The sequence below is a fragment of the Oenanthe melanoleuca genome, chromosome 1, assembly GCF_029582105.1.
Source record: "Oenanthe melanoleuca isolate GR-GAL-2019-014 chromosome 1, OMel1.0, whole genome shotgun sequence".
Lineage (NCBI taxonomy): Eukaryota > Metazoa > Chordata > Aves > Passeriformes > Muscicapidae > Oenanthe > Oenanthe melanoleuca.
The window spans coordinates 1,541,381-1,555,989 of record NC_079333.1 but is presented as its reverse complement, the minus strand read 5'-3'; the positions used below and the strand labels follow the sequence as shown (position 1 = coordinate 1,555,989).

At 57.5% G+C, this 14,609-nt stretch overlaps 1 protein-coding gene across 1 annotated transcript in view; it reads right to left on the bottom strand.

Annotated features, from left to right (window-relative positions):
* The window catches only part of ARHGEF17 (Rho guanine nucleotide exchange factor 17), a 30,431-nt gene that overhangs the window by 9,341 nt on the left and 6,481 nt on the right, over positions 1-14,609 (bottom strand). The window contains exon 2 of the mRNA XM_056502868.1: positions 1,839-1,916. Coding sequence (XP_056358843.1) covers positions 1,839-1,916 — 78 coding nt within the window. The remainder of the gene's footprint in view (positions 1-1,838; positions 1,917-14,609) is intronic.

Here is a 14,609-nt window from a genome sequence, read left to right as displayed (position 1 = left end):
CCTCCCTCAGTCCCATCCCAGTCAGTGAATCTGTGTGGGGAGGGGGGCAGGTCTGCACAAGGAACCTGCATAGCACAGGATCCTCTGTCCCAGGGCCTTAAGGGCCATCTTGGCTCTCGTGAGCCTTCATCACCTTCATCTGCCTGACCTAGCTTGGAAATCACAGCGACACAACCCCGGGATCCAAATGCTGGAGTGTTCCTGGTGGGACTGAGGGTGTTTGGAACCAGGAGGGGCTGGACCAGCAGGATGCAGCCACTGGATCATCTGGACCACCACCACCACTGGACCACCACACAATGGCTAACAAGCAAGACTCAGGGCCAGCAGGCCCTCAGCAAGGCTGGCTGGGTGGCTCTGCTATGAAACCCTGCCCTCCCTCCAGAGCTGCAGAGTGGAGCAAGGCCCCAGGAATGGGAGAATTTGCAGGGGATGCAGCAGGGTGTGGAAGGTCCTCTCTAGCCCTGCCACCCCCTCACTCTGACCACTACAGTGTGCTGGTGGCTGTCAGGATGTGTGGAGGACCACACAGCTGAGCAGTGAGGGCAGGACCCATCTTGAGTGGCTTCAGACATCTCCAACCAAGCTGGCAAAGGAGTCATCCCCCAAGGACCAGGTTCCTCAAGCTGATGCCAGATATCTCATGGAGATTAGGAGTTAGAAGGACCAAATCCATCCTGAGGCCCCTAACCCCCTTCACCTGTCCTACTGTGCCCAGAACCTCCAGCAGGAGTTGGGATGGACTGTGCCATGCATCCTGTGCTTCCCACGTGGGGAAGGAGAGCCCTTGCTGCAGCACACAGGAACAGCAGGCAGGGCTTGCCCGTGCACCATCTGGCTTGGCTGGAAGATGATGCTCCAAGGTGGCCCTTGTCCCATGCTGTGTGCCACCAAGCCCTGTCAAGGATCTGAGCACCTCGTCCCAGCTGAGACAGGGAGCTGGGAACACCTGGAGCTCCCACCTGTGTCCCTCCCACCCCAGAGCATGCACAGACCATGGGACAGAACTCTCTCCATGCCAAGACCAGCAGGGACACCCCCCAACCCCAGACCCTAGAGCTCTCCCCAGAATCAGCCCAGAGCAGGGTTCTCCTGCCCCTCTAAGGCAAGGTCTGCACTGGCAGCAGCCAGTGGGTCCTTCCCCCTGCAGCACCATGGGGGCATCCCTGTGGGGGATTTATGGAAAGAGCCCTGGCAGTGATGGGATGGTGTGCCCCATGCCCTTGTGGACTGTCACAGAGTCCCACAGGCTCTGCTTTTGCAGAGCTCCGAGTTTTTGGTGTTTCCCCCGGCAGGGATGTGGTTGGACAACCCACACCCCGGCCAGGTGACGTCTCCAGGGCGTTGACCATCATTAGCCTGCTGAAACACCTTCATTAACATCTGAAACGTGGGCTGGACCCTCCGGCCAGGCTGCTCCAGGGGGTTTGGAACCAGCTCAGCGAAAAAAGCCTGAGAAAAACCTTTGGCTCAGGTCTGCAGGTGATGATCCAAGCAGGAAACGAGAGCACGAGGGAACAGGGGATTTCAGGGGTCCCCCATCATGGCAGGGCCATCGGGAGATGGGGTGCAACATGAGGAAGAGCTTTTGGAAGGCAAGCACGGCAAGAGACTTGGGGACACGATACCTGCCAGGTGACAACCCGCTGGGAATGTTACAGGCTCGCCTCGGGAACGGAGGTAACTCCCACACCCACACCCCGTCCTTGTCACTGCTGTCACAGTGCTGCCACTTCTGCTGTCCCCAACATCCCCCCTGCCCACACAGCGCCCACAGCCGGACTCCGACTTGGGGAGACCGCGGTGACCCCGCTCCAGGGTTTGGGGTGCCACCTTACCTGCATCAAGGTGCGCAGGGACTCCACGTAGGACTGCTCGGTGTCCAGCAGGGTCATGATGACGTGTTTCCTCATGTCCTGCCCGGGGAGGAGAGACACGCGGGTGTTTTGGGGTGGCGGGGGGCGGGGGAGCGGCGTGCCGGGGCTCGGGGCCGGCTGGGCGGGCTGAGCACCGGAGGAGCCCGGCTGGCGTCCGGCTCCCCTGCGCTGCCTCTCCAGCCCGATGGAGGAATCCGGGAGGATTAGGAAGTACATGACACCGAGCGCACAGACGCCTGCTTTGCTCGGGGCCGCGTCAGGAGCCCGCCCTGGAGCTCACAGCCCTACATGGGTCGGTGCCGGAGCCCTCTGCCTCTCCAGGGCTCCGCTCCGAGCGGACCCGCAGGAATCCGCCTCCCGCCCAGCACCCCGAGCACCCTGGGGCTGGGCTGTGGCCCCAGAGGAGGCGGATTAATGGGGTGGGATGGGCCACCAGCACCACATGGGTCGGGGTCTTCTTGGCTGCGGGGCTCAGGGTCCCTCTTGTGTGCACTGCCTGCAGCTCAGCCTGGGGTCCCGTGCTCCAGAGCCAGGGCATGACACACCCCAAAAGTCTTGGGTGTGAGATGTTCCAAAGGCCCTGAGTGCAAGGCACCCCAGAAGTTCTGGCTGTGAAATGCTTCAACGCTGCTGGGTGTGAGACATCCCAAGGGATTTCGGTGAGAGATGCCCCATGGGCCCCAAATGTTTTGGGTGCAGGAATGCTCCGGAGGTGCAGTGATACCCCAGAAGTTTTGTGTTTGAATACACTCCAAAGGTTCTGGGTGCAGAGACACCCCAAAGGTTTTGCATGTGGAGAGACTCCAGGTGCAGAGATATCCCAAAAGCTTTTGGTGCAGACATGCTCCAAGTGCCCTGGGTGCACAGATACCCCAAAAGTTTTGCATGTGCAGAATCTCCAGAGACCCTGGATGTGAGACACCCCAAACGTCCTCAATCTTGTGGGATAAGCCCTGGACACATGGGGCTGTCCTCCCCTGCGGGGACACAATGAGCTGTGAAACTGCTCTGCAGCCACAGGAAGGAGTCTGACCCTCCTCACCAAGGAGAGAGGCCACCATGCCCCTCGTGGTCCCCAGGGAGCAATGGAGAGGGATCCTGGCCAGATCCTGCTCAGTGCTCTAGGACAGAGCTGTGCCTCAGTTTCCCTGCTCCCACCAGGCTGCTGACGGAACCAAGCATGGAGGAAACTCTTGTCTAGGGCCAAATATTGGTGACAGGTCCAAGTCTCTCCAGGAATCAGGAAACCATGAGATATTGGAGTCCTTGGGGACACCAGCTGAGACCTCCCCACTTGGTTAGAAGGCTTATAGACCCTCTCACTGCTGGATTAATTCATTGTAATTATGGCTCCATCACTGGAGGCTGGAGCTTGGGGGAATCTGATGCCCCAAACTGCCTCAGTTTCCCCAAGCCTCACCCAGCCTGTAGTTCCCTGCTGCTCCTGTTTTTCCCTGGAGCCGTCCCAGCTCAGGACTGGAGCAAAGGGCCAGGCCAGGAGCTGAACAGACTCAGCACCAGCCACTGGGGATTTGCAGCAGTGGAGAGACGCAGGATGAGGCCCAGCTGTTGGCAAGAGGATTTTTTCCACGGTTACAGCACCAGCATTACCCCGGCAGGGGAGATGAGCAGGAGCTGGGGGTAAGGCACCATCCCAGCAGGGCACAGCGAGCCGTGGGCAAAGGCAGGACGTGCCCCACTGCATTCCTTATCCCAGCAAAGCCTCTCCACCTGATGGGAGCTGATGATGCTTCACTCTTCCATCTGCTCTCCCCGGGGACGCCCCCGCCTCACCCCGGCCTCATCCTGCCTCCCCCGAGGTGCTCAGCACCCCCGGGACCAGCCCGTGCCGCCTTGGGAATGGGGGCATTTCCCACCAGCCGCCGCCCCCGCGGTGCAAATCAGCGCTGGGGGGGCGGCGGCAGCGATGCCTCAACACCCCCGACACCCTCTCGGGGCGGGCGCATCCCCCCTCCCCGAGCCCAGAGAGCCCCGGGGGTGTCGGGCTGAGGATGAGGATGGAGGCACCGTTGCCACGGCAATGGAGCGCAGACCCCACAGGTGCCGGGCTCCGCACACGTGTCCAAACATGACGCATCCATCCGTGCGCCCCCACCTCACCCCCGCACCCACCGGCGCCCCCGGCCCCCGGGACCCCCCGGCCATCACCTCGGTGCCGCCGCGGCTGCCGCAGCCCTTCTCCGGCAGCTCCTCGGCCGCGCCGCTGAGCCCGGAGGTGGCGAAGGCCGCGTCGATGCCGTCCCCGATGTCTCGCATGTCCTCCAGCGCGATGGTGAACTGCGCCAGAGTCCTCACCATCTGCAGCATGCGGGTCCCGGGGGTCGGTCCGTCCCACGCGGCCCGAGGAATCGCGCAGAAATGCCCTCTCTATCCCTCTGCCTCTATCCCCAGGTGTCCGCCCCAGCCGGAACGCTGCGCCGGGATGCGGCGGGGAGGGGAATGAAAAGCGAGGCGCTATTTATATCGCCGGGGTTCGGTGTGGATGTGGAACCGCGGGGATGCGCGAAGAGCGCTCCCGCAGCGCGGCTGCGGGGTGCGAGGCTGCGCTCTGGCTCCCCGAGCCGCCCGGGCACGGGCGGGAGGCAGCGCCGGCAGCGGGAGGCACGGCCGAGCCCACGGACACGCGCGATCCCGCGAGGGATGCTGCCGGAGAGGCTTTGCCCGGGGAGGATGCTGGGGGTGGGGTGGGGGGAGCTTTCCTGGGAGCTCGTGATTTTTGGGGAGGGGGGATGCGTGGATGATGCTGGGGTGCTCAGCACCCTTGAGGGGCTCCGTCGCTGTGAACATCCCCCCTCCCTGACCTTGCAGACAGGGAAACTGAGGCACACCCCCCTTTCCCCCACGGCATCATCACCTCAGCACCCACATCCCTGCTGGCCGGGTGATGCATCCTGCCCAGATCTGTTTGTAACGCTCCCCTCCTGCTCCGTTAATTAAATCTAATTAGCCGCTCACCCCGTTTCCACAGCAACGGCGTGCAGCAGGGCTGCATCCTCCCGTTGCAGCCAGTAAATTTCCTCTGGGAAACGAGGACGATGAGCATCCCACCCCGGGAAGGGTGCGTGGCAGAGAACGGACCACTCGGGGCATGCAATCGCTGCAGCAGCTGTCAGTGCACCCAGGGATCAGGGGAGAAGGGATGCTAATTGCAGCCAGGTAACGAGGCTGCTCTCAGGGCAGCAGCTCCTGCTCCTGCAGCTGCAGTGTGCTGGTCATCCCAGCTGCTGGAATGCTGGGTTTATCTGGTTTGCAGTCCCAGATGTGTTTGGGTAGCAGTCCTGAGCTCTTCTGGGATCCAATCCCAGATCCATTTCTACTGTAATCTCAGATTCCTTTAGGCTGCCATCCTAGAGCCGGTTTTGTTGCAAGCTTGGATCCATCTGCGTTGCAATCCCAGAGCCATCTGGATTGAAATCCTGGGCTGTTCTGAGCTCCAATCCCAGATTCATTTTGATAATCTCAGGCACATTTGGGCTGCAATCCCAAACCCATTTCAGTTGCAAGCCTGGGCATATCAGCATTCCAAACTAGGATGCATCAGGGTTAAATCCTGGGCTCTGCTAGAATCCTATTGCAAGCACGCTTCTGTTGCAATCCCTGTTTTACCTGGATTCCAATTCCAGACTAATTTCTGATGCAATTCCAGATCCATTTGTATTCCAATCCCAGAACAAAATGGGTGCTAATCTAGGTCCATCTGGATTCCAATTCCAGACCCTCCTGTTTGCAACCCTGAGTGCTTTTGGGTTGTAGTCCCAAACCCACCTGGACTGCAAATCCAGGCCCAACTGGGCTGCAACACTCTGGGTTGTGATCCCAGACCCACTTATTTGCCATCCTGGGCCTCATCTGTGTTGGAATCCTGGGTCCATTTGGGTTCCAATCCCAGACCCACCTAGCTGTATTCCCAAACCCATTCCTTTGTAATTCCAGAACCATTTGGGTTGCAATCACAGACCCACCAAGGATTCAAACCCAGGTCCAGCCACACTGCAATCCCAAATCCATCCATGCTGCAATCCTGACCCTATCCCTTTTGCAACTCCAACCCCATTCTTGTTTCAATCTCAGACCCAACAGGGAAGCAAACCTGGATCCATCTGCATGGCAATGCTGGATCCATTTGGGCTGCAACCCCAGAACCACTCCTGTTAGAATCCTGGACCCACCCAGGTCACAGTTTTGGACCTGCTTGGGCTGTAACCCCAGATCCATCTGGGCTGCAATCCCAATTTCATTCCTTTTGTATCTCAAAGGATGCAAACTGGGATCCAACCACATTGCAAACCCAGATCTATTGGGTTGCAATTCCAATTTCATTCCTTTTGTGTCTCGAGGGATGCAAACCTGGGTCCAACCGCATTGCAATCCCAGGTTCATTTGGGTTGCAATCCCAATTTCATTCCTTTTGCAATCCTGCACCCATCAGGGATGCAAACCTGGGTCCAGCCGCATTGCAACCCCCACTCCCTCTGCAATCCCAATGCCATTCCGGGGGGTCCCAGCCCCGGTCCTGCCCCGGTCCTGCCCCGGGCTGTGACCGGCGGCTCCGCCCGCAGCGACGCCCCGAGCCCAGCCCCGACCGCCGGTCCCGGGGCGAGCAGGGCGGTCCGTCCATCGCAGCGGAGCCCTTCCCACTCCCGGAACGCTCCCTGGGATCAACCCCTCCATCCAATCCGTCCGGGAGCGCCGCCAGGAGCCGCTCCGCCGCGGCTGCAGAGGCTGCGCTCTCCTCCGTGCGTTTGGAGACGCTCCAAGGCACCCAAATCCCTGGGGATGCGGCTCGGGACGGCTGCAGAGGGGCTCAGCCCGTCCTGCCCGGCGCAGGGGAGGAGCCAGGCTGTGCTTTCGGGGCCCCCAGGGGTCCCCTCTCCATCCCCGGGCAGCAAACTCGCAGCGATGCCCGACCCCCCTGCGAGCGGCCCGCAGCCCACAGGAAATTCCTGGGAGTGTTTGGCCACTCCAACAGCGCTGCCTATTTTTAGGGCTGTCTAAAATATGAGCTGGTTATTTTTAGCAGCGCGGCTCTTTGTAAACACCTTTAGATTTCCTTTCGGACCAGCCCCTGTTGGGTTTTTTTGTTGGGTTTTTTTTTCCCAACCTGGGCGTTTCCTCCCCCAAAGCCCCAAACCCTCCTGGGAAATGTGTGCCAGTTCCTTGGGATGGAGCCAAGGGGACTCGTCCCCCATCCCAAGGCTTGTGCCAGCGTGGCAAAATGCTCCTGAAAACCCAAAGATGGAGAGGATCCAGCACGGGGGGTTTGGGGGTGATTCAGCAGCACCCCAAACCTGGGATGGGGAGCCAAGGAAAGGCCTTTTCTCCTTGACACTGGAAATACAACCCTGAAGAAGGATGGGAACTCTCCCATCTTGATTTATTTTATTTTTTAATGATGCTTAGCATGCAACCCCATCATTTTGCTTTCCCCTGTGCAGGAATATTGATGCAGGAGGAGTTTGAGCATCCCCAGGGATTTTAAAACATCATAAAATATTTGGGAAAGGGCATGGTATATTGTGTCCTGCCCCCACCCCCACAAAGAGGCTTCAATGGAGGGAAGTCCTAAAACATCCAATTTTTAAACAAACAAAGGCCAAAGGGAGAGTAGGAATGTACATTCCACGAGGAATCACAGCCATGACACAAATTTTGGCCCTTGAGCTCAGGCTGAGGCTGTGCACACATCAGAGCATGGAATGATGATGTTTTCAGCCACTCTGAGGGCTCTCACTACTCTCCCAAATCCTGGGAGGGTGTTCCTTGTGCTAAAATCACATCCCATGGGAAGGAGGATCACTGTGTCCTCAGAGACCATCCCAAAATTCCCATACCCACAGCACTCAGTGTTTCTCCTTTCATTGCTGCAATGAGTTGTGCCAGCACCCAGCCATATCCTGAGTGAGCTGAAGCAGGGATTTTGCCCCTGAGACCCTGTTCTGGGGTGAAAATATCCAGATTTGGGGGGGAAATTGAGTGTTTTAGACCACTTTGGGATTTGCTGCTTGGGGCCTTCCTGCAGCTGCTGAAGGAGGAGCTAACCCTGCCTCATTATTCCCACCCCACCAAAACATGCCAAAATTTTAAGAGTAAATAAATACAAGTTGTTTTTCCCTCATTACAGCCCATTCCTGCTGGCAGTTCCTCATGGGAGAGTCTCTTGGGTGTCACAATAGGGTTGTGCTAGGAGCTACCTGAGTCTTGGCACCTCCTTTGAAACACCATTCCCAGTTTGAGAGAATCTGGAATTTCTGCACCTTTTCTTTCTCTGTGTGCTTGTTGCCAGGGTAGAACCCACTAGAGGGAGCTGAGACATAGTGGGAGCCACTGGTCCAGGGATACAGTGCATGGTGAATTCCCAAGCTTAACTATTTTAACACATCCCCAGCTCTATTTCTACCAAAACCCTGGAAAGAAAAGGATTGGAAATAAACTGATATAACTGAAATAATCTATCCCAATGCAATGAGCAAACACCTCTGCAACAAGCAGCATCACCCTGGCATGTAAAACTTCCTCATGCCGCCAGAAAAGCCCCTGGCTGGCACCATCTCCCAAAACAGGATGATGCTGTTCCATCCACTCCTGTATTGCCTCAATCACTCAGCCTCTGGCAGGAAATCACTCAAGGAATATAATGCTATTCTGTCCTCTTGGGAAGTATCAAAGCAGGAGGCTTGGCTGGGTTTGGTAGGGTTCCCAAACCTAAGCAACCTTTCCCTTGGAACCAGTGATGCTCTGCCCTATGTCCCACACGTGCCACAAAGTTGGCAGATGGCAGCCACCAAGGAGAGGATCAGCCACTGCCACCCCTGGGTGCCAATCACCTCCACTCCATGGTGCCAGTCACCTTTTTGGGGCATGTCAGCCCATCCCTGGCTGCCAATCACCTCCATCCCTGGGCGTCAGCCACTGCCACCCCTGGGTACCAACCACCGCCGTCCCTGAGCACAAGCCACCTCTTTCCCCAGGTGTCACCTCATCCCTGGCTTCCAATCTCTCCCTCCCTGCCTCTCTGAACAGCAGCCAACCCTTCCCTGGGAGCAGCAGGTCTGGGGCAGCCCCTGCCATGGGAACAGGAGCTGTGGCACAGCAGAGGAGCCGTGCCCGAGCCTGCCCGACGCCGAACGGAATCACATCCGGGGCTGCATTCCCTCCCTGCCCAGCCTTCCCTGCTCTCCCACGGGTAAGCACAGTCCAAGCTGCTCTCCAAAGAGTAACTTCTTGAAAGGAAGTAAGAGCATAAATCAGCAGCTCTGATTCAGCCCCGCTTCGGTTACTAATAATATTCCCGTGTTTATTCGCAGGCCGGGGCTGGAGATGTTTGCTTTTCCCTCGGCCGTGGCTTTTCCCAGGCTCCCAGCTCACAGAGGAGCATTGATTTGGTCAGGGATGCTCCCGTGGAGAAACCCAGCAGCACCACCACCTCGGGGTGGGGAGGGGGAGGAGGAGGAGGAGGAGGAGGAGGAGCAGGGCAGCTTCAGCCCAGTGCACGGGAATTCAGTTGTTTTCCCTTCTTGGACTTCTCGGCTGCGGTGATTCATCCCGGGAGGACACGGCCTGGCTGCAATTCTGCTTTTAAAGTGTGACGAAAAAATGGGAATAAAAAAATAAAGAATAAAGGAGTAGGGACAGTTTTTCCGAGGCAGGGTGGAAGGATGCTGGGCATCCCTGTGCTGTCCAGGGGAGAAGCAGCACCAGGAGCAGTGCCAGTGGGATGGGGAATGGGGAGCTGTAGGAGACTCGTCTCCCAAAGCAACAAAAATTCCTCCTCTAAATGCACAGTGGGGCTTTACCTGTGGGATTTTCACAGGAAATCGGAGTTTCTACCAGTGGCACTGGGAAGAGGGGCTCTTCCCTCTGCCAAAATTCAAAGCTCAGAACTGTGCTGGTGCATCTGCCACATCCTCCCTGCACTGCTGGCAGCACCCCATGGATCCCCCCACTCCATGCCCCCCCTGCCACCCAATGGGAGATGCTCACCCCAATTTAACCTTCCCCAATACCATCCAACCCCTGGCATGTCTGCAGAGCCCTTACAGAACCAGTGGTCCAGGGCAGAGCTGGGGGCTTGTGGCCCCCTGTCTGCTGCCAGCCTTTGCCGAGTCCTGGAGCAACTTTCACCAAATATGGAAGGTTTTTTTTGCCTCCGGTTTTCGGCACGCAGGCCACGGCCCAAGAGCGCAGCTTTCCAGATGCTGAGGTCAGCCCAGCTCTTCTTCCCTCCCCCTGCTCCTTCCCTGCTGCCTCCCAGTGGGCTTGGCCCTGCACCCACCAGGACAGGCGTGATTCCACCCCCTCAACTCACTGGAATCCCTGGATCCCCCACCAGCATCCTCTGCTGCTGGCACAAGCCTGACCCCGCATCCCACGCCACCCCAAAAGCAATGGCTGTTAGGATTTGGGGGACAAGGAAGCCAGGGAGAAGGGTCCCTGATGCTGGCACTCCCTGGCATCAGTGCTGGATGCCAGCCTGGCACAGGTGGGTGGGAGGTGCCCTGGCTGCCTGGTGGAATGGGGCCAGGAGTCCTGGGACAGCCAGGAGGGAGCCAGCCTGGCATGCTGGGCACCAGGAGGTGTTTGGTACCCAGGGGCTGATGGGCATCCAGGTCTCCACGTGGAGCCAGAATTCCAAGCACACCCAAAGCCAAGAGACAGTCAGGAGTCAAAGCTGATGGATGCTCAGGAGCCACCCCAGAGTCCACGGGCACCCAGAAGCCAATGGGGACTCCCTGGGTACCCAGGAGCCGATGGATGCCCAGGATCCAAAAGAGACTCTGGGCACCCATGAATCCATGAGCACAAAGGAGCCAGCAGACACTCACAGGCTTGTGGGAAATGGGCATCCAGAGGGGATAGGGATGAGGCAGCTGATGGATTCCTAGGATCCACCAGGTGTCAGGAGTCCATGGACAATACAGAAGTAATCACAGGCCCCCATGAGATGATGGCCCTCCAGGTGCCAAACCACTACCAGGAGTCCACAGGCACCCAGAAATGTCCTCCAGTGGCTGACAGATAGCCAGGAGCTGACAGATGGATTCCTAGGATCAAACAGGCACTAGAAGTCCGTGGGTACCCACAAATCCACAAGCACCCAGGAGCTGATGGACACCCAGGAGCTGATGGAGGAGGTAGGAGACCTAACACCCCATTCCATGCCCCTGCCAGGACTTCTCCTGTCCCTCCTGCCTGGATCCACGTCCTGGAAGCAGCTGAGGTGCGACCACCAGCCTTCACCCAGCTGTGCCCCACAGCCTGCCAGTGCCTGCTGCTCCCCTCAGCAGGACCTGGGGAGGGGGGGAAGCCCAGAGCTGGCCAGGAACGCCCACAGCCCACGTCACACCACAGTCCAGGCGAGAGGTGACAGCTGCCCTGCCCTGCCATTGTCACAGCAGCACCCTGGGGCGGGGAGGGGTGAACAGGGGGTTCAGCATCCACTGACCTGCGCCAGGCTGGGACGATGGAGGGCCGAGTTCCCTCTCCGCTCACCGAGGCTCTGAGCCATCTACATCCCATCTCACCGGGGCTTGGGCAACCCAAAAACCCAACAGGACCAAACCCGATCCCCTACCGCTAGCGACGGTGTTTCTGCCGAGGGGTCAGGATGAAACTCTTCCAAAAAAAAAAAAGAGCAAGAAGAAGGATGCCAAATCAGGGCAGGCCAACGAGTCTGCTGCTACTCCAGCTAAAAAAAGCAGGAAACCATATCCCAGGCTCGGAGATGCCAATCTTCCCATGCAAACAACTCCCTTTTTGTTTTTTTTGGAGAGTATCGGAGGGCTTGGGAACAGGCAGTCACAAATAGCAACTCCACGGCACCACCAAGGAAATGTTCTCCAGCCCCAGGGACCAGGCAGGGATGCTGGTGACCCCTCAGCAGGACATGGCTTCTCCAGGGGGCACCTGGTGGTGGCTGTCCCCTCATTGGGATGTGACTGCTCCAGAGGAAACCTGGTGGTGGACAGGACCACAGGTGTCCTTTTCCCAGCACATCCATGCAGGGATGTCCTGGTGGGGCTCACTGGATGTCACTGGAAGGTGATGGCCATCTCCTGGTTCCCAAAAAGGGACATGCCTGGGGTTTCTGGGACAATGCACAAGCCCAGCATCTGCTCCCATCAACCCTTCCACCACTCGGATTAAAGGGATTCTGCTCAAAACATCCTGCACAAGGTACAGGGGAGCACAGGCTGGGGACAGCCCCCAGCTGCCCCCAGGAGTGGTGGCCATGAGGGCAGGAGCTGGGCAGACTGGGATCAGCCTCCTGCTCCCCGGAAGCTGAGCGGGAATTTGCACACAGAGTGAGTTACTGGAATACTTTTACCCAGATGCTGATTTTTGTTCTCCCTCCCATTGGCCAGGCTGCAGTTCCCAAAGAACCAAAAGCAAACACACTATTTTTAGAGAAGAGTTCATTTACTGGAGCCATTCCCTTTGAAATTCCTCACTCATCCTCTCCATGGAAACCAAGGGAGTCCGGAGAAACAGCCCCACGGGGACCAACCATCAGAGCTTTAAAAAGAGCCACGTTGAGGGAGAGGGGGTGGAAGTGGCTGATTTTTCCTCTCTGGACACATCCTGGCCTGGAAGCACCATGGTGGAAATGGCAATGTTTTAGTTTTAGTGGGCTCTGTCTGTGCAAGCTGGGCTTGATGCCTTCAGGAGGAGACATCCAGGAAGATGGAACATGTTCTCTTGGAAAATCGTGTCTGGATAGTGTGTGGGGATTGTTGTCTTGGATGGGTGGTGGGAATGGGTGGAGGGGGATGGCTGGATGGGAGCCTGGACATGGATGGGTGATGGATGAAGATGGATGGATGGATGGATGGATGGATGGATGGATGGATGGATGGATGGATGGAAGGCAGTCTCCTTCCCTGTTTTCCAGGGCATGCCCTAAGAGAAGAGAAAACTGTACTGGCCAAACCCCAGCGCTGCCTTGCTGCACCTTCCCATCCTTTGAGGGCATCTCCTTCTCCATCCTGGATTTAGGAGAAGTTCCTGCTGCAGCTCTGAAGCTGTGGGATGCCCCATGGGACCTGCTGTGACCAGGTGAGGGAGCTCAGCAAGGGGAGACCTCAGCACATCACCTCTCTGAACACTCCCATCACACAGGGATCAATATCCAGGGGAAGTCTCCCTCTTCAGAAATATTCCTGGGAAAGGCTCTAAATCAGAAATGGGAGAATCACAGAATGGTTTGGACCAGATGGCACCTTAAGTTCATCTTGTTCCTACCCCCTACCACGGGCAGGGACACGTCCCACTAGAACAGGTTGCTCCAAGGCCCATCCAGCCTGGCCTTGAACACTTCCAAGGATCCCACAACCCTTGCAATGACAGATTAAGGCTGTAGGAACAAGCTCTGGGGAGCTTTGAGCTTCCATCCCAGCTGGGTTTGCAGGAGGTTACCTGGAGGTTACATCTCAGAGAGGCCGACCTGCTGCTTCCCTGGCAGAGCAGATGGAAGAACAAGGACACCTCTTCCCAGAAGCTTTGCAGGCATGTGATTTTCCATGGAAAAGCCCAGGCATCTGTGCACAGATGCAGGCAGGGTGCAGGCAGGCTGCCCAGTGCATCTCTTGAGAATACATCCCAGCACCAGGGATCTCTCTGTGCCTATCTGGGAATACATCCCAGCACCAGGACCTCTCCAAACCCCCTTAAGTGTTCCCCAGCACCAGGGACCTCTTCCCTGTGCATGCATCCCTCCACTCCAGGACTCCTTGTTGCAGGGATGCACATCCACACAAATCCCAGGCGTTTCCCTGGATGCACAAGCTCCAGAACCAGCCTCTCCCTGTGTACCCCTCCATGCCCATTCCAGCCCAGGGAGCTCCTGGTGCATCCCAGCTCCAGGACACTCCACAGGCTGGAAGCTGAGCCCGTTCCAGCCTCCCACCCTCGCTGCAGTCCCTGGATGCTGCCAAGAGCCTGACCTTTGGATCAGGCACCATGGGCCAAGGCCAGCCCCCAGGACCAGCTCAGCCCAGTGCTAACCCTGTCTCTCCAAGGCTGGATCCTGCCCTGCACCTCCATTCCAGGCCTCAGAGGATGCACATCCCACAAGGATCACTCCCTCTCGTGGAGCTCGCTGCCTAATTAATTAGAGGCTTTTAATTAAAGTGGGGGGCCAAGGGACAAAGCAGCCCTGTTCAAAGCTCTGGCAGTGAGGAAGGAAAGGGGCAGAAATGGGCAGAGTTAAGGGGATTCTGGCACCAGGGAAAGAAAAGAGGCAAAAATAGACAGAGTTAAGTGAATTTTGGCACTGGGGAAGGAAAGAGGTAAAAATGAGCAAAGATAAGGGATTTTGGCACAGGGGAAGGAAAGAATAAAAAATGGGCAAAGATAAGGGATTTTGGCAGCAGGGAAAGAAAGAGACAAAAATGGGCAGAGTTCAGGGGATTTGGGCTGGGCCACCCCCCTGGACATGTTGCCTGGCCATTGATCCCAGGGTCAGTCCATGCCACTGACAGCAGCAGCACCTGATTCCAGCCAACTGCTCCATCCCACATCCCACCTCTCTGAAGGGCAGCCTGTGTGCCTCAGCTTCCCCTCACTGCAGCACTTCACTGAGCACTGCAGACCCAGGGACACAAAACCAGGCAAACCATTGGAGCAGGGAGAGGAAAGCCAAGATTTGCCCATTCCCACCTCTCCCCTGCAGCTGCTCTAATTCCAGATTTCCAGTAACACCAGAAAACGAGACAA